The 20821-nt window shown below is 39.4% G+C and overlaps 1 protein-coding gene across 2 annotated transcripts; it reads right to left on the minus strand.

Moving 5' to 3' along the window:
- Positions 1 to 4363: 4363 nt before the first annotated feature.
- On the minus strand, positions 4364 to 19532 carry DR1 (down-regulator of transcription 1). Of its 2 annotated transcripts, XR_014226627.1 has the most exons (5): positions 18952 to 19532; positions 13361 to 13524; positions 8911 to 10102; positions 5878 to 5922; positions 4364 to 4413 (listed from the first exon to the last, which is right to left on the minus strand). XR_014226627.1 is itself a non-coding variant. In XM_082286799.1 (3 exons), the coding sequence occupies exons 1-3, from the start codon at positions 19169 to 19171 to the stop codon at positions 9956 to 9958; spliced, it is 531 nt and encodes a 176-aa protein (XP_082142925.1). In that variant the 5' UTR covers positions 19172 to 19532; the 3' UTR covers positions 7950 to 9955. The 2 variants fall into 2 exon arrangements, 1 of the variants encoding a protein (XP_082142925.1); XM_082286799.1 differs by lacking the exons at positions 4364 to 4413; positions 5878 to 5922 and having other exon boundaries at positions 7950 to 10102.
- Positions 19533 to 20821: the final 1289 nt, after the last annotated feature.

Raw genomic sequence — 20821 nt, forward strand, 5'->3', positions numbered from 1 at the left:
ATTTGACGTCAGAGACAAAAAGCATTTAGACAAATTATCGCAGAATTTGGAATTCATGAACAATATATTAAGAACATGTGACTGAAACAAATTTTAATTTATTAAAAATAAAACAGAAGTCTTAGCAGCATAATACTTACCACTTCAGCTTAGAGAGAAGTCTGACATCAGTCACTCTTATCCCCTTTTCCTGCTTAAGCACACTCTTGCTTTAGGAGATTCCCAAATAAATGGAATGCTAGGCTCTCCTCCTTCAGCAGTTCAGGATGTGGAATGACCAAGCTGTAAGACAAGGGGAAGAGTCTGCCACATCTCTGCAAGATATTGCCAGAAATGTTAAAATTAATCACGTAGAATTTTGACATTGTTTCCATTATCAGGGAATGCAACTGGCCCTAGGCCTAGAAATAATTAAACAAATATTACCCTACAGATTTTTATTCTTCTAGTCACATCCTTAAAATCATCAGTTGGAGGAGGGATGCAACTAAATGGACTCAAGAACACATTAAAGACATATTCAAGTAATTTTACATGCAGCAAAGGCTTCATGATAGATTGCATTGTTCTAGTATCGTTGTAAACCACTAGCTTCTTCTGGCAGATGATGACAACTTACTTTTAGCTTAGAAAATTTACTTTTATATTTAGCTGTTTCCCCCATCATTGACTCATTAATGCAGGCTTTAAAAGAAAACTGCCCAATTCTGCTTTTGGACTAAATCCACATAAGTCTAATAATTACAGTAGTTGTGTATTTTGTTAATTCTGTTCACTTTTCAACAGAATCTACTTGAGTTTCCAAGTATACCTAAGGATATTATCTTGGCAGAAAAACAATCTGCATCATTAATTTGGAGTGGCAGAAAAGCTGTCTGACACTCCCTGTGGGCACACTTTCTAAAGACAGAAGCAGCTTAGCTTTCCACTGCCACAAAACTCAGCAGGACCAAACAAATTACTTCCAAATATCTCTATCTCAGTGTGAGGTGCCATTAATCCTTTTCTTTGCTAGCCAGCAGTCTTTGTCATATTAAAATTGGATTTTTACTCCACCAAAAAAAAAAAAAAAAAAAAAAAAAGAAGGGTTGCAAAAACTGTATTATCTCTTTCTGCTTCAAAACCAAAAGAATTTAGCTCCCTCCTCCCTTTGCACATGTATTTCCCCCATCCCCAGCACTCTAAGTGCTGTAATTTTAAAAAATATTGATGTTCATAACACTTCCATGTGGTGAGTGGGTAATCATTACTTCACAGCTCAGGAAATACTTTGAGACAAAAGAATAGGTGTCTTGACACTTCAGCTTGCACCGAGTTCCCCACAGACTTCCTGTGTCTCCCAGAGGCTGGTTAACCATAACCAGCAGTATGCAAAGCATTGGGAGCTGTGCATCTGCCTAGAGACTCACTTCCACTCGGTTCCTATTTCAGCTATTAGGCAAAATAAACTTACGGTTTTACTCTGAGTGCTAATCTATTTTTTATTTAAAGCAGAAAATTACCCGGAAACTATATTAGTTAGACCACACCACTCCTGCTTCAAGGTAGAATGAAAACTTCATTTATAAGTGCAAACTCAGTCACCACTTAGAATGACCTAATTCTAATTTTTCTCCTATCTCTGAATTTTTGTGGGAAGAACTGTACCCTTTCATCTTTTCTAGTCCAGTTCCTGTACTGAAATGCATTTTACATAGCAAAATAAAGGCTTGTTTCTTTTTTTTCCCTCTCATCTCAGCAAACAGAAATACATCAACAGTGATTGAATAACAGAACTGAAAGGACACTACATACACCAGCTATAAATAGGAGGAAAATGAGAACTTCCATCTGCTTTTACAAAATATCCCGTGCTCACTTTTTTTGCCTGCACTATAGTCAAGAGCACATCTTTCCACACCATATGTAGCAGAGAAAATATGTTGTCAATCAGCGTCAACTAGCAATATTATAAGTACAAACAGCCTTATTTCACAGGGATTTACTTTTTTCTCAGTGAAACAAGACTATGACATGATAATTCAGCATTTCCTTTCGATAATATAAACTGTATCCCAACCTGGAGGCTGGACAATTACAAAATATCAGGAAATACCCATAAATCATTACTTTAAAATATAATTTTCAACTCTCTAATGCTTGTATTGCCTGCTTGAATACTATAAATCCATTTGCTTCCATTGTACATGTCTTCAGAATTATATCCAAACATAACCATAAACGCCAGGGCTTTGCTACCTTAATTTCTGTTAATTTCCAGTTCACCTAACCCATGTCTTCTCCATTCTGCCATCAACCCCTTCCATGCACGTTACTTTAAATTAAAAGAACATCAAGCCACATCTAATGTGCAGAGTTAGTATGGCCAATGTGAATCCTGACAGTCAATTTTTTTTCATTGCCATATTATCTACAGGCATAAAGATTATTTGAGATAATAACCAAAAACTTGAACAGTCATTGCTCTCAGCATCAATAGCAGCTTTCAAGCAGAGTGTATGGATTGACAAATGTATCAATACTGCAAGATGGAGACTGTCATGGTACTAACTCGAGCTGTAGAAAAATGAAGAGTGGATGAATGTGTAGCAAAGGATCAGCACCACTCATTTTCAGACTTGCTAACCAATATTTTACTATCATCTGACTTTGAATTACAATCAGAAACAAATGTATGCGCACTTGTGCAAAATCTGCCTTACCATTTGAACACACTCGGTATCCTAGGTTACTGTTTAATCTCTCTAGCGAGTTTTAATTTAGAGCTGGTTCGCGCATTTTCACCACAGAGCGGCCCAGGTCACCCTCTCAGTAGTTCGGGCAGACGCAGCCGAAAGCCATTTCCTGGGCTCGACAGCCGCCTGCCGGCAGGGCCAGCCCCGGCAGCGGGACGGACACGGCACCGGCTGCTGCTGCTGCACCAGCCGCCCCCGTCCCACTGACCGCCCTGGGAGCTACGGTAATAGGAAACCGAGAGGGCCAACGACCCCCTGATTGTCCTACCTTCCATGCAACTGCAGGTCTTCACTTCTCTCCCTTAAAGGATTTTATTTCAGTGGCCAGTGGTTTAATGTCAGGTGTCCTTCCCTTACTTTACATCTGGGGTGGTTTCTCCTCCTTTCATGAGAAGGTTGATGTCCGTGTTGCATGATACCATATTTAACTGATGCATGGAAAAAATTCCAAAGGATCACAATCTGTAGGGAAACTCACAAGTTATTCACGTGTCAGATAAAAGTCTTTCCCTCCCACTACTAATCACCTTAAAAGAATAGGAATCAGTAAATAAATCAACAATGGGAATGAGAACAGTGTGCTATGCATAGAATAGATATCCCACTAAGCAAATAATTTACCTTTCTGTCTCCATCTCACATTAACAAAGATAGCTACAACTCAGTTTATCATTTTTATTTGTTCCAAGCGAGATTCTGATCGGAGACTAACTGCAGAAATTTTCAAATAATCCCAGTGAAACAAAACCAAAAGTAAAGAAATCACTTATTTATGAAAGAATTTTGGTTTTGTAACATTACACTTTTGAAGCTCTATTTAACTAAATTCAAAGAGCAATGCTTGCTCTTTGGATTTCAAAGGCAGATCAAATCCAACAGGTAGCCAACTGCATCCTAGTAAGAGACTTTTCTCCACATCCCTTTGTCTTTGTACATTTTCCCCTTCAAGACAAGGTTACATGCAAACGGAAGAATATACACAGTTTATTAGGACTGTTCTTTTCCCTACCTAACACACTCATCTTCTAGTAGCCAAGGTTTTTCCCTTTGGATTTACCACACCTTGGGAACTCCCCTTATGTTCAGATCTCATCAGCTGATGAATTTCCAAAAATTAAATACACAGAACATAAGGGTTGTGTTGCTACTTTGTGTCCTTAATACATAATCCACAAAAAGAAGTTATCATGTCACTATTTCCTATGTCCTTTTTTCACATTAAAAAAAAACACTATTCTCAGCACCAAATCAAAAAATTGACTAAATGTGAGGAATAAATTCCCCCTCTGGGTTGCAATATAGAGACCACTGAGGCAGGTTACAAAAATATATCCCAACACAGATATGTATGAAAACTATATTTCAGCATTCAGAAGCTTTATCCTGTGTCCATAAGGGAGAAACTTTTAAATATGCTATGGTAACAGTCAATACTAGAGATTTCATTTTAGGGAAATGTCCAATTCTCAATCCCTTTTGCACATGGGTAAAGCAAAACACAGTTAAAGCAATCAATGAAATGTCCTCCCTCCAGGCTTGCCTGCTACTATAATTCTTCCCACAGGACTGCGTGATTCATGCCCCAGATCCTTCACATCTAGGAAGGGATGCATGCCAGCTGATCATCTTCCTGAGAGCAGTCTGAAGGGTGATTTTTGCCTCAGAACATCCACCAGTGCTTTTAAAAAAAGGTAAAATGATACTTAACATATTTTTACCCATTTTGGAAAAGATAACTTGCTAACAGTAGTGACATTGACCCATTTTCACATCCTGCAGACAGGATAAATACCTTTTTCATATTCACTCAAAAGCTGTCCCTTCATTTTAATGATATAATGTATCAAGATAAACTAATTTTTTTATCCATAACATTTCATTTTGTTTACATTTTTAGAACTATTTCTTTTTAAAAAGGCATCTCAAAAACTGTAAAATTTTTTGTAGAAATGAAAATATTATTGTTTCCAGCATTAGAACACATTGAAAACAAGTTATTAATGATTTAAGGCTAATGAGTTTAGTTGCACACAACTTGCCCAGCAATCCCAGACAATTAAATTACCAAAGGTATAGAACAGCTAATCCAGTCAGATAATATGGAAGATATATGTAAGTACATATTTAAGAAGCAACTGTATTTTAATTTTGAATTTTATTTGCTTGAATATTAATTATCTGTGTGTGAAAATGGCAGCAGTTAGCTGTTTACATTACAGTAGAATAAAAAAAAATTTATTGGTCACATTACTCCTTCATACATATTTTCTAACATTTTTAGAGAGTGATGTCTCCTTTACTGCAGGCTGGGATGGTGAACACTTTTGGATTTTGCATTACTAACACTGCCACTGCCCTGATAAATTTACTTCTCTTCCATGGATTACACTGCTGCCTAACTGAGAAAACAAGCTACTTGAAACTAAAACAACATTGAATTTGATTTCTAATTCAGCTGTGGTTTTTCACTCTGATCTGACAGAATGAAACTTGAATACAACATTAATGAAACCAAGTCCTGATCCATAGCCAGCAATCCCAAGCACTGTGTTATTACAAAAAAATGTTTTCATCTCTAACAATGACTTTTACAAGTCTGTTTGTTTTCCCAATTACTTGCTTTCTAGATGATTCACCCTACCATGAAGATAACATCTTTTTCCTCTACACAGTGCACCACCTTTTAATTCTGTAGCATGTGAAAGTGTTAACTTCAAAGCACAGTGTAACACTGCCCACACCTAATTAATACTTGTATCATGCTTTGAAGATGTAAAAGTTTATGGTTACTGACTAGTAAGTTTTGAACTAATACCAAAACTGGACTAATTACTACTGAAATGAGTGTGGAAATCATTCAAAGTTACACCATACAATATTACTATTCCAATGTTAGTCACCCTGGGTGGGAGCTGAGGGAGAAATAAATCATTGCCTTTGAAACAAGAAAAAAAGAAATCTCTGAAGTATTACAAAAATGAACCATGTGAACATTCAGCCTTAAAATTAAGTGTAATCTTTATATAGTTTAATATGCCTCTTATAAGTCTTCACCCCAGATATGCAAAGCATAGTAGCTGTTCCCATTTAAAATGCAGGAAAAAACCCCAAACTGGTTGTAACAAGTATTTTCCATCCTTACCTGAACTTTTGGGTCAAGCTGTGAGACAGAAGTCTTCATGTATTCCTGTAGTTGATGCAACAATAAATCATGGCCATGAAGAATTAAAATTAAATGTCTCTTGCCCCAGCATATGCAGGAGCATCATCTATTATGGATTTCTAGATTACTGAAATTTCTGCTAGGCTCACTCACACAGTAAAACCCATGTTTATTGGATTTATCCATGACTGATGTATGAAATTAAGTATATCCAATTGGATTCACTGTCTAATTATTTTGTTGCAAAACCTCCACTCCCCAGCTATTGGCTTCAGTTGTATTACAGCACAGTACCACAGAACAGAACATTTTCAGTCCATCTGTATCTTTCCAGAAATGCACCCTTGTTGCCCCACATACCCAAGAACTGGTGTAAGTCCTTCCAAAGCCATTATTAAATTCTCAGAGTTACTGATTTCTGTAGCTATGGTGGCATGGAATCAAAAAGAAAAGCGCTTATTTAAATCAGGGAAAAAAATTCAAACTAAGCACAAACATATTTTGAACAGGAACCTATGGGTCCTGATTGCCAGCAAACCTTAATGGGCCTACAGCAAGGCTCACAGACACTCTTTTTCATCACTGAGTTGCACCCATGCAGCATCCTTTAGTCCCAGATAGCACATTTATTGAGTGGACTTTTAAAAGTTCCAAAAGCTCAAAGAGCTAGTACTGACTGTAAGCAAAATCCATCTGAACACTGGCCAGCATCCCACTGATGTGCACTGTAAAGCTGCAGAGTAAAACTTTTCCATGTTAGACAGGTTAATAGTATAATACTGAATGTAAATTTAACCATAGCATGCACTACCTCTCACATTACACTTCTCCTCCTCCTCCTCCTTCCACATGGTTTTGTGCATGGTTTACACAAAATCACAATCCAACACTAGGAAACTAAAATGAGGTACACATTTCAGAGTAAGGGTTTGGCTGTTCCACAATGATCATTAAGTCACTTTACTTGGCATTGTTTCAAATGCCAAGTCACCTTTACTTGGCTTTGTTTCAAATGAAAACAATCTTCCCATAACCAAGCATTATTACACACAGCCCTCATTTGTGAAGGTACTTTTACAAAATCTGAAGAACATAATTTATATTTGTGGCTTTGAGGGACATTTTCAATTGTAGCAGAAATTCCAGTGTTTCAAAACTAAGCTCAGTTAGCCACAGGCAAATACTGAAACTCAAATACCATTTTAGGCATTTGATGTTTAGAATCCCTAAGATACTCCTAATAAAAGCACCTCAGTGTAGTAAATACAACTATATTTATTATCCACTAATGTCATGCAGACATGCACTTTATTAAAGCAATAGAAAGATTTCGTAAGAAAGTCACTTGAGCACTCTGAAACAGACTGTCAGAATAATTATGGAAAACCCACAGATAATCTCATCAACTCAATATTTAAGAAATAGACACATCCTTATACATGTTTCTTGTGAGACAAAGCAACAATATAGTTAACTGGCCAAACTTTATGCTCCATGTACCTGGTGTACCAAAAACATCAAGGGTACCATAAACTCAGAATTTTGTCTTCACTGAGCAGCTCCTGCATGGAAGCACAACAGCAAAGTAATACAAAATTTGTTTGTTGAAAGATCAGTGAAGATTCTCCCTGCAAGTGCCAGTTTATTTTCATACTTGGGGAGGAATGGCTGAATAAGTAATCTCTAATCATGACTATCTACATTAAATTAAATTCTTACTACCTCAGTCTCTGCCTGTGGCCTTTCACTTTGTGAAACTATTTCAGTAGCTGGTACACAATCTACAAGGCTTTTGTTCAACTTCTCAGGTGTAGAATGTCAGGTTATAAAAATAAATACATATTAAATGCAATTCCCAAGAGGAAAGAGAGTGGGTCAAGCCCAGAAATATGGTTTGCAAGCAATAACAACCCCAGTGAACAGCAATACTATCCAACAGCACTCAGGTTGTAAAGACTTCAGGTCACAAAAAGTGTTTGGTAAACCAAAATAAAAACAGGGTTTAAATAGTCGTAACTTTCTTGTTTATAAAGACAATGAAGAAGACAGACTGTTCATTAAATATAAAAGCAATTTTATAAAAACACATCAGAATTTTATTGCTTGAAGAATACAGCATATGAAAAAAGCACAAGAATGTCCAAAAAGAAAGGTCACAAAAATTCAAACATTACACCATACATACCAGATGCAGTAAAATGTTAACCTGATTTCTGCATCAGAAAAGAAAGGTGTGAAAATATACCTAGTATTATTTAGAAGGAAAAGACTCATTTAAAATAGAAAGGGTGAAGGTGTTACAGTACAAATTAGAAAAGCCAACACTGCACATTAACATTGTATCACTAGACTAGATTTTCTACCTTTGGTACTTAAACCTTTACAGAAAACCACTTTCTCAGTCAAACCTTGCCTAACATATTTTATGTAATATCCAGGGAAGTTTTTTTCTTTTTTAAACTTAAACATTCAAACAAATACTCTGAGTCTTCACTGCATTACTGCATTTAAAGACATGTTCACATTTATTCAATATGCAACTTAACACATCTCAAATTTAAATCAAAAGTCACTATGTGACTGAGATCTGAATACATGCCAATTGTATCTTGTTCAGATCTTTATGTAAAAATGGGCTCACCATTTGCTGTTTGCATCCTTATGTAAACAGACTGCTGCAGCCCTCCTCAAGAATTCTAACTAGAGCAACTTGCTGAGGACGTAAGTTAATAAAACCATCCACGTTGTTAGAGAGCTACGGGGTCATCTACAGCAGCATGCAAGTGGCTTTTCTAGTCTGCTCAGATTAGTGTACCAGAAGATATGCCAGTATTACTTCAAGTAACACATTAAAACTCAGCAATGGACACTACTGTGCTTTATTTCAACACAAAGGACAGCTGCTCATCCATTAAATCAACAGAACTATCAAAAGGACAAGTACATAATTTCTGTTTCATGTATTGCTGCTGATCACTCTTGGGGAACAATTTATCAGAAACCTGGACTTACCTACAAACCAATCTAGTGAAGAAAATGTTGTCTTTCAACAAGGTATCTTAGTAATCCAGTGGCAATCTAGTCTGGAGAATGTTGGCATTATGCTGACAACGACTAAACAAGGTTAAATAAATTCCCTCTTTTATGACAAGCACGCTGTTAGGGTCAGCTTTTGCCCTCTTGGGCTTGAATACTTAATCACTCCCAGTCACATCAGCAGAACAAACAATTTTGTTTCTTTAAGTTCCAGCTTTATATTTCAACAATATGAATAAATCTGGACTACGAAATACCATCAACAACAGTTAACATTAAACTGGAGTGAAGTAATAGAAGAGTTAGTTCTTCAAACCAGGCAGTCTTTGAAGTGAAATATTCAGTTAGGACTGTCAAAAGGATGTCATAATAAAACCATGGGTTTATTTTTTTTTCACCCCTATACAAAAAAAATTACTGAATTTGTACAACTCCTATTAAACATACCTTTTTTCCTAGCTTGGTGAAAATGTATCATTTTCAAATTTTAACAAGTGTGGTATTTGAGCATATATAATACTTATTGCCATATACATCCTCATTTTAAAAAGAACTAAGAATTCAGACTCTTCTATGCTGAACTCTACTTTTTTCCCATTAACAGATTATGTCTACTGTACCACTCCCCCAAAAAACAATTAAAAATTCTAAGCAAGATTTTATAGTTTAGTTAAAAGGGAAGAAATGCAAATGTGGATTTAGAGCTTTTTGTATAAATCTCACTATATTTTATAAACATGTTGTTTATTGTAACACTGTTTATTGATCAAATAAATGACGCACTGCTATCTAAAATTTCCATATACACCATTAAAAATCCAAAGTTGATATGATACTGAACCTTAAATCTTCAAGAGTTCAAAAAAAGACAGTTTATACATGTACAGCACACAAGAGCAGACACCCCTAGAATACCAACTGCCAGTCCACGATGCATACAAACTTACAGGTAAGCATTCATTTCACTGTTTTCATTGTGCAGGAAAAGTATTTCTTAGTAAGACAACTCAGCTGGTGATTTTCAGATATCATCTTCATCATCTTCATCCTGAGAAGATCCTGCCTGATTGGATGCACTGGCTGAGGCAGCAGCGAGCTGTGCCTGTTGAGCTGCTTGTTGCATCTGTAGCCATTCCTGCTGTGCCAGTTCTGCTTGCTGTTGTCTAGCCTAGAGATATGAATTTAATTATTAAGGCCATACATAGCTTGTGAAGATTCTCTAGAACACATTATCTTTAAAAGTGTTTTTATCTGTACCTGCAGATTCCTTTTATTTTTTTTTTTAATTAATTGCACATGCAAAAACTACATCTAGAAGTACCTTAATTATTTGCACCAGGAAATTAAGCTATATTCTCTCTTCTTCTGAAGACACCACTGTTTGGAGGCCTTACATTTACAAAAACAACAGACAGAAACTAGTGTACTTAAGTTCCACTGTAAGGACTGTGCTGAACCACTAATGAAAAATTTAACTGAGGCAAAGCAAAGGAAACTTTAGACATCAGTTTCAAGAGATCTTAACATTTAATCACAGTTCAGAGATGAGAACAGCCTTGCTTTGTTGATTACAAATAACAAAATTTCCAATTACGAAATCATCCAATTGAACCACAGAGGCACACATTATTACAAAAACAAAGCAAGCCATTATCTTACTTTGCTAAGCAATCTTTGCAAAACAGAGCTAGACAAGGTCTTCTCAAATTCAGGTATGACAACTGAGGATGGCTTTGCTACAGAAAGGTACAGTCTTTTACTGGAAAGTACAAGAGATTCTACCAAAACATTTCAAATAGTTAACTGATTAATCTTTATTTTTCTATCCAGGGTTTTCACTTGTTTTTTGATAACTCCTGCTGATTTCAACAATATACTAATTGATTGTGGTAAAGTTACAACTTCAATTTCTATTCTGAATGAACATTAAGAAAAAGTTTTCAAAATGAAAAATTTTAAGCCTTTTTTTATTCTTCCACTTTTACAAGTCATCACTAAGGCTATAATAATTTCCTTTCTAATCCTATTGCACTCACTGAATTTTCCTATTTTTTTCCAAAGCATCAAATTTTTTTACAGTTTTTCAAACTACAAGATGGCAAAAGATGATGTTTGGAAAACAATCAAACCCAGTTTTTCTACTTAGCAATGTGAAAAAAAGGGGAGTGTTCCATTATTTTTACATAGTGTCACATTTTCCCCTGTTCTAGCAGTAAAAAGTTATTTTACAGAAGTAGAAATCACAATGAAAACTTTTCAGTATTTCAAACTTCAAGTGGTAGCACAGTTACAAGGGTTGGAAAACAATTTAAGACATTGTAGGGCTTTAGAGGAAAGACAGCAGCACCCGTACCCAGGAAGGCACAAATATTTATCAGACAGGAGATACAACAGGGCTCCCTACTGCCCCCATGCAGTGAAGTGTGCAGTATACTCAGTGAGGTGATACACCTGCATGCTCCAGCAAACAGGGGCTCAGCACTTCACACTGGAGGCATCACTTTGTCAGTGCCCACCCTCACTGCCTTATCCGTAATGACAACACTTCACCATTTCAGAAATGGGAAGAGAAAAAAACCCCACATGCTGAAGAATTCCACTGAGTTGGATTCACCAAGAAGCTCTACAGGCATCTGGTAAACTTAACTCATTTACTGCACAACTCCAGTGAGGAAGCCTCAAAAAAACCCCCAAATCTATCAAGACCCTTGTCTTGCACAAAAACTTAGACATGCATGAATATCAGGGTAAGCTATTCCCCTGGCTTCAAATATTTACAATCATCCAAGCCAGAGTTATCAAACATTCATAACATTAACCGGCAGGTATTTTAAAACTAGAGCAAGAAGTCAGCATTAGTGTCATGCTCTAAAATATTAAAAAGATTAACACAAATAAATAAGCATGCACTTGTGTAACTATATTCAAGACTAATTACAGTACCACCAACAGCACATCACAGCTACTATTTTTGAAAAATGAGACTGTCATCCTTGAATCTAAGCAAACATTTTCCATATTACCAAACACTATTTTTAAAAGTCATTCATACAATTTTGTCAAACTGGCATGCGTCGTCTTAATTTAGAAGCTAAGGCACAGTAACAGAGGTTTAAAAAAAATCTACTTCAAGCTGTCATTCCTTAGACAAAGTGTGGCTTGCATAAGGTGGTTTCGGCAATTTTTTTTAAATTTATTTTTTTCAATGATACTCTGGAGCTACTACTCCCTTAACACACCTTGGTTTTCCTGCTTTTATTTTGTGTATTTTTTATTTTGTGTATCACACTGAGTTACTTGCACAAAATAGTAAATAAAAAACAGGTATCAAACTGACTATTATTTGTAAATCTTACCCAAAATCCAAAAGCAGCCATAGTGGTCTTTCCAATGTTAGTACAGTCATACAAGAGTTAGGCACATGTACTTGATCATAACTAATTCACTGCAATAGCTACATGGTATGCTGAAATCTTAAATGCCTTAAAATTCATCATGCAATGAAGACTAAAGTAGCTGGCATGTTGTAAGATGAAAAACAACAGCTTCAGCAAGATACAAGTACAGCAAAGGGAAGAGAAGGTCACCATAATGAAACATTAACTGAATAAGCATTTTCATCAGAGGAAATCAAAGTAAGCAAAGTGAGAAAATAAGACTCTGGCCTTGGTTAAGAGAAAAGAGAAATACCAGATAACTTTCCCATCTCTTAGTTTAGAGAATGGTCCTGTCAAACTAAGAGAATAGTGGAAAGAAAGATGGCGTAGAAAGATAAATATATAAAATTGGGTTTTAGTCAATTAAACTGGGAGATGCTAAACTATCAGGGAAAGCTGGAAGGGGACAAGGCTGGGATGAAGAATGTGTGTGTGTGTGTTAGTACACTATTTGCAGGCAAATGCTTTTTCCATGCCTCAATGGCCTCTTTAAAAATGTATGCATGAATTCACTCAGTTACAGTCTTGCCAAGAATAAAGTTTCTTTCCAAGTATAAAAAATAACATTTGTGCACTGATGGTCAGAAACAGAAAAGCTATTTTCACTTTTTAATGCTTCAAAACTGGTCATTTCCTAGAACACCAGCTGTTATTCTTTTACTTCCCTCAACTGAGTAATTCTTAATGTATTCTCCATGATAGACTGGAAATACCCAAATAGCACCAAAACCCCATGCTTTTTAAACCTAGAATATGAAATAGGTTCACATACGAAGTCCTATGTCAAATCACAGAAGTATCAAGTAGCAGCATCTTATTTGTTGACTTCACATTCCCCAATTCAAACAGGCCAAGGCCAATAGCATCTTAGATGCCACATCAATTCACAAAGAAGGGGATACTTCTTGAGGTGTGCACATGTTTGTGCAGCCCTAGACCTGCAGCATTAATTATTCCAACCTCATCAGGACAAGTATTGCTCCACTTACTTGTGCAAATAATTCCTGTTGCTGCCTTAGTAGCTCTTCTTCCGGAATGCCGAGGTTCTCCAAGCGTGAACTGGCCTTTCTTCTCTTTAGTGCTACTGTTTTGCATTCTTGTAAGACTTCTTTTACTTCACTGATATAGGAGCCAAACCCCAAACTTTCTAGTGCTAGAAAGAAAGAAAGAAGAGACATTGTTTACCTTTTACAAAGTTTTTGATAATAGATGTTGACTTGTTTATTAAAAAGAAAAAAAAGTAAAACACATGATAACTTTCCTATCATCTGGTGACAAAAATCTCTGTTCTTAAAAAGACCTAACAGCTATTTCTACCCCCCCCCCGCCCCCCCCCTTCTGCTATGTCCTTTAGGAATACATGTTTTTAGGCTAAAAACATTAAGGTTTGTCAAGTACAACCAAAGAAGCTTGCACTTGCAGAGGATTCAAGGCTTTCAGATACACTTCGCTAGAGATAGGCATTATTCCCCAAAAGACATCTTTTTCCCATCTTCTCTACATTAGAATCAACATAATTTATACAGCTAAGAAGTCCTTCCTATCTGAATTATGTCTTGGAGATTCTACTTTTCCAGTTTCTGCAAGTCTTCAGTAGAAGGTAAATTAGCAACCTAAACCAGAGCAAAAGTGATGCATGTAAAATGATCACAGATCCTTCAATAAGGCAGAAATAAATAATATTATGTCGGGTTGCCAAATTTTAGCTTTTGACTTTTAATATCTAAATTCCTATGTATAAAATGTATAGTTCACACAAAACGTATAGTTCACACATATAAAGCTATATTATGTATGAGCTTTTTATTGTTTTATTTTTTAACACAACCACTTCTATTTATCTCCATGTTAAAATGGATTCAGAAACTAAAATCTTGCACTTTTATCTGCCCAAAGAAATCTGCAGTGCAGCTATATCCTGCAACAACAGTTTTTTTTAAGGAATGCAAAGGGAGCAGGAAGGATTACAAAAACCCAGGTAGCACATGTGACAAAAGGCACAGTTTCCTCATGCACCATTTACTGTGACATGCCTCCACACACACCCTAAGTGAACCTATTACAGAATATACTAGAAACATTACTTAAACACCAATTATACTAGAAACAAGTATCAGTTTAATAAAAAAACTGGTTAATTTCAAGCATTTACACAATTCAGAGTTTACAGTACAAGAGTTGTTTTAACTTTTATCTTAATTTCAACCTTTTGTGACAAGCTATTCAAGAAATAGCACTAAACTGCACAACAGCAATCAACAACTTGTTACACACAAGATCTTAGTTACAGTAACTCAGACAATATTCTGACACTAATTTCATAAGCAACATTTTCCTACCCATAATTACAGCAGCATGTCAATGTACCATAATCTAAACAATAACCCAAAGGCATTCTCTAAGTTTTTGGCTTCCAACCTGTTCTCAGGGACACAACTCACACACTGTCTTCTTCAACAGGGCTGCCGGTGCTGCTACCTAGTCATAGAGCACCACCATCCCTTTAAAGAGAACACCTGGCAAAGGAATTTACATAATACTTATTTCTTTAAAAAAATAAAGTTAAAAGACAAACTGATTTAGAGATAATCAAATTACTTCAGAGACAGTATGCTGGTTCAGCCTCAGCCCACACACAGACACTGGAAACGCTTTTTCCAATTAACCCACCGTTTCCAGGAGAATTACCAAAAATTACCTTCAGAAACTTGTTTCATCCAGCCTCAGCATACAGGAGGCAAATCCATGTCTCATAGTCCTGAACTGGTAATCTTAAAAATCTACAGATATTTTAAGAACTCATTCAATTTTAAAATGTAAACTGTATATACAGTAAACATTTTAAAGTCATACTTTTTAAACCAAACTGAAGAAATATACAAGTCTAACATCACTAAGACAAACCACCATAGCAAAACCAGAGGTGTTTGTCTAAAGACCAGGGCTGGCAATCTGCTGCATCAGAACATGAACAACTGCCAAATCTGAAGTTAACAACAAGATGTGTTTTTACAGAAATTTTAAGTGGTCCTTAAAAGAAAATACATTAATGGAAAGAACTTTAAATTGTGTATTGAATATAACACAGACACACACAAAAATAAATTTCAAAACCCCTATGTGACACAACCAAGACAGATTTTTACAATTATTCAATATAACAAAGCCATGAAGAACCATATATGCCTCATCAACCTACTGCATCAAAATTCTACTGGCTGTGAAACAACTTACAAAATTTACCATCTTCTTGAAGCACATCAAGGCTTTACCAAACACATGAATGGAAGGAATATGGATCTCTATACCAGCATGGTGCTAAAATGTGGGACAAGTGATTACTACTTTATCAGAGCTGCTATTTCACCAAAACTCAAAGCCTTTCTATTTTTTGAGTCTGAAACATACCATCCTACCCAGATTGCTGAAAACTAAGTATCTTACTGAGGCTAGAATTATCCTACCAAATGTAAACAGCTGAATCCCAAAACATAGCATTTGGGGGAATAACACAACTCATATTTACAAATCACAATTATCCTTTCCCCAGTTTCCTCCTACTCTTAATGACTGCATGAAGGTGCAGGTCTCTGAGTAATCAGTGACACACAGTAATACTTCTATTTTATTCAATCAAATAATTAATATCTGAGACTTTTAAATTTTTATGCTCCTCAAGGAAAAAAGAACTTCCAAAATAAAATCCTAAACATGAACAGTTGTGTGAAATTTTTTTTTAATTAAGTGATAATATACACAGTCAGTATCCTAACAGTCCATGAAAAGAAGCTACAAGATTTGACATCAATCCACAATCTACCTTACTGCACAACAGTTCCATGTAGACCAAGTAATCAAAGTAACCCACTCCAGAAAACAGTGATTTTACGAGTCACCATTTTCAGAATTCAACGAAAATTTCATTTCTCATAAGAAGCCTGCTTTTTCACAAGCCATACAACATTCAAATTATTCTAGTTTCTGTTCCAGGATGGAAGAACATTCATTTGCTTACTAGAGCTGCAGATTCACAGCTGGGTTTCTAATGGAGGAATTCAACAATAAATGTGATCTCCACTTAAAACTATTACATAGCCTTGACACTTTTGGGTACCCTCCAAGAAAGCTGTCTTGCATTTTGTTACCAATAGTGAGTGCTTGGCATAGTCTGACTACATGTATCAAATCAGATCTCTAATGGGATGCGAGAAGCCTCTGCTTTCCTTTTCCTATGCTGTTGACAGCACTGTGCCAGTCAAGTGTTTGTGCTACCACACAATAAAACACAGCAAGGACCTCATCCATCTGAAGCATAACCCAAGGGCAGAGAGAGTTCTTGCTCAGCTTGGCAACACAATCATTGTAAGAGTGCAGCAAAGGAAGGAGTGTCTCAAGCACCACCATGCCGAACACCTAAGCACAGTGGCGAAGCGCAGTTTCACATTACCTCTAACACAGCCCAATGGCAGAGTGTCTCCAACTGCAGAGTGGCTCCTTCCCCTTCCTCTGGACCAGCAAAATACCCTTTCTGCTTCTTGTTCCCAACCCAGTAACTTCTTGTTTACAGCCCCAGTCAGCCAGCAAACTCACCTGAGAGGGAACCGCGCTCTGCCCTAAATTCTCAAAAGCCACAGGGTCAGTTGTATCTGCAATTGCCAGATCCAGATCTCAGAGGGTACAAAAAGATTCCTCTTGGCAGCACCTTGTGCTTAGGCTGGACCAGGTGTGATGTGATGGCCATCAGCCTCACTTGACTTCTAAGCATTCAGAAGGAAAAACGTGGATGGCCACAACAAACAGATTTCAATTGCCTAATTTGTTAGCATCATTGCCATGAAGCTGCATTAAGAGGCATTCAAAATAGCAAGTATCTTCAATGCATGAAAATGCTGAAATACTCTGTACCTATACACACAATCAATGTTTCCAAAACGGGAGACCTAAACCCTCAAACCTCACAGTGGGATCATTTGCCAACTGACCAGCATATGAAAGGAGCTAATAGCAAATACACCTCCCTAAACATAAGCAGAGCAGAAAATCCAAGAACAAAGACTTCCATCTCTAGAACATTACAAAAATGGATACACTGCAATATTTTACTAGAAAGTATAGATTTAATCTGAAAATAACTTTTCCTAACTCTAAGATGTGGTAACACAAGGACATAGAACCCAGCAAAATACTTGGCATGGGACCACCTGCTGATGTTATGCAAACTCACTTTAGCTTCAATTTGTATTTCAAAAAACCCAGACTAAGCCTACGACAGCAAGAGGTAAAATCTTTTCTATGGACCACCACTACCGAGCACAAAATACTTTCATACATAAACTCTTTATTGCCCTCAGCCTTAAAGATCAGGTCTATTCCTGTGTTAAGAACTAACCTCAAATGTTTTTTGTGGTGACTTGAAGAAACTATCCTTGTATTAAAGAGCATCACACCTAAAGTATGCTTCCATGTGCAAGCACAGGTTTTACTCTTTACATCCTAGGCTTCTGTGATGGAGCTACTTTGCTAAACTTTCAAGCTTACATGAATTTTCTTTAATACTAAAGCTCATACCTACTCCGTATTTTCTTTTGCTGTTCATGACCCAGTCAAGTACTGAAACCTCTTCTGGTGAGCAAGCCAATAAATTTCAAACAATCAATTTTTTTTGTTTGTTTGTTTCAAACAGCAAATATTGCTAAAAGAAGTATCAAGCAACAATATTTTTTTTAACTCACTTGATACCATCACAGTCCTGAAAATAGCTCTACTACAAATGCTGCTGTTAATATCTCTCCCAGGCAGCAAAGTACTCTTCCACTACTGCTGCTATAAATTTGTTTGCAGCAGACACTGGTATCAACAACCCTGACTCGACAAGCAAAGCAAATTAGTTCTGATAAAAGATGCCTAATGCAGACTTCAGGATGAGGCAAGAAAACTCCTTATTTGCGACAGAATAGAAAGAAAAACAAACGAGAAACAGAGAACTCGCCTTTTATTCAAGCAAGGGGAAGTCAACAGCAGAGAAAGATACAAGGGCATAGGTCACGTTTAAATGCTTTTTGCAACAGATACGAAGATCCAACATTAAACAATAAGACTGTAAGGACAGCCCTGAAGAAATATTACAGTCTTTAGAGATTCCAGACAAGACTACCATGGAATAAAGCCTGGGCCCCACATAATCAATCTCCAACTAGAAAGACATTCAATACATTCAGAATCTTAAAACACGCTGCATAACCATTCGAAAAAGCAGACCTCGTTTTACAGGTACGAAAAAGAGGAAGAGATTTGGTGACTCAGAGATTTGGTAACTCAAAGCATCACAGGCTTCTCTAAAGCACAAAACCACAGCTGGTCCTGAGCACACGCAGCAGCCGCTCTAACCACACAAAGACAACCTTCCTTGCAGTGTGACTGGCAAGCCGGACAACACACGCTTTTCCTCCACACCTTTACGAGACCCTGCCTTTTGTGTTCTACAGAGCTACAAGCAAACAGAGAGGAAAAAGCGGCAGCGGGACAGGAGCGGCTCACAGGTGACCGACCCGGCAGCGGCACAGCGGCCGCGGAAGCTCACCTTGTATGACATGCTCCGGGGAGATAGTCTTCTTCTCCGATTTGTTGCAGATTTCGTTGGCCTCGGAGGAGATGAGGTGGATGAATTCAGTGCAGCAGTTGACCACCAGCTCCCGGGCGTCGTTCGCCACGCGGACGTTGGGCAGCGTCTCTTTGATCATCTTGTTGATGGCAGCCCTGGGGATGGTGAGGTCGTCGTCGTTGCCGGACGACGAGGCCATCCTGGCTGCGCTCGGCTCACGGGCTGCGCTCAGCGCCCGCGCGGGGCTCCAGGGCGCGGGGACCCGGCGGGGGCGGGCGGGGCCGCGGGGGGCGACGTCGAGATGGGGCGGGGGGCGGCGAGGGCCGGGCCGGGGGTCGCTGCCGGACCGGGGGGTCGCGGGGCCGGGAAGCGCTGCTCGGGCTCAGGGCTCCCTCGGCCGCGGCGCCTGCCACTGCCGCCTCCGCCACATCCTTCGGCCACCGGCGCCGCCGCCTTATGACCAGACTGAGGGGAGGCGAGCGGCGGAACGCCCCGCGCGCGGCGCGGCTCGGCTCGGCTGGCCCCGGCCGTGCGGCGGCCGCGAGGCGGAAACGCTCCGACTCCGGCTCAACCTGCGAGGGACGGCGCTTCCGCCGGAAGCCGGAACAGCTTCCGCCGCCGGGAGCCCCGGAAGGGCCGCGGCGCCACGTGCGGCAGCGCCGGCAGCGGCGGCGAGGGGTCCTCCAGCCGCCCCCCTCTGCCAGGAGCTGTGCTAGGGCCCGGGCCCAGCCCCGCCTGCCCTTCCCCTGGGTTCCCACTGTAGCAGGGCATCTGACAGCCCCGGCAAGCTCGTTCCCAAAGCAGGATGGGCTTGGCGCTTCATCCGCAGTTTATTCACGACTTGCAGCCGTGGCTGGTTTTCCTCGGCATCTATCTCTTACACTGTATTTTCTGGTTTCATTCACTCCGTAACCAGTAGTGTGAGGGTTGTATGAGACAGAATTAGCCCCACAACAATGGTGTTTGTGGAAGGCCCATTAAAACCCACGGTCCTGGTCGTGCCTTGCTGTGTGCTGCAAAGGAAAACTGCCCGGGAATGCAGCCCAGCCCAAGCTGCAAGCCCGAGACAACCGCAGCTGAACGACACTGAGGGGCTTGACAGTCCCAGCCCTTCTGTGGATGTCTCTGTCCAAGCCGTACCCTGTGCTGACCCTCACCAGGTGGCGATGCCATCTCGGGCTGCAGAGGGGCGATTTGCCAGGCTCCCTTCAGCCCCAGCCGCACTCTCCTGTCATTTAATTCCTGCTTTCTCCTAGCTGCTGTTCCCACCTCTGCCCGCCATACGTTGATGCTGGGCTGCGGGCACTCGGTGTTTTGCAGGTCTGCGTTAGGAACATGCTTGGGGTCGCCAGCTGCGCACAGGGGCTGCTGCACATGCTGTTGTCCCCTCAGTCCCCTGCCTGCTGTCCCAGGGAGGCCCCTGCACAACCCCTGCACCTTGGGCCCCACCAAACGGGTCACAAGTGCAGAGCAAGCCCTGCCTTAGCTGCAGTGTTTGATACCCGCGGGATCTTGGAGCTCCTTTAGGGAGAGGCAGGGCAGGGCAGGGCAGGGCAGGGCAGGGCAGGGGCGCTGCAAGTCCCAGCACGGAATTAGATTTTTGGCTTACTGAGACAGTATTGAAGGAGAGAGAAAAACAGTTCCTGCATCCCGAGTGAGCTCCAGCTGGGCTCTGTGGGTGAGACAAGGACAGCTGCTGGAATGTGCTGAGAAACTGCAGCCTGGAGGCCCGAGGGACACTCGGCCTTCGCCTCAGCCCGGGCAGCACCGCGGCGAGGCCGGAGGTCAGGGAACAGGAATGCCAGGCAGGAACAGCACTTCAGCCCAAGCACCCTGCTCGGCCTCAGCT

This window comes from Coloeus monedula, assembly GCF_965178545.1.
Source record: "Coloeus monedula genome assembly, chromosome: 9".
In the NCBI taxonomy this organism is placed as follows: Eukaryota; Metazoa; Chordata; class Aves; order Passeriformes; family Corvidae; genus Coloeus; species Coloeus monedula.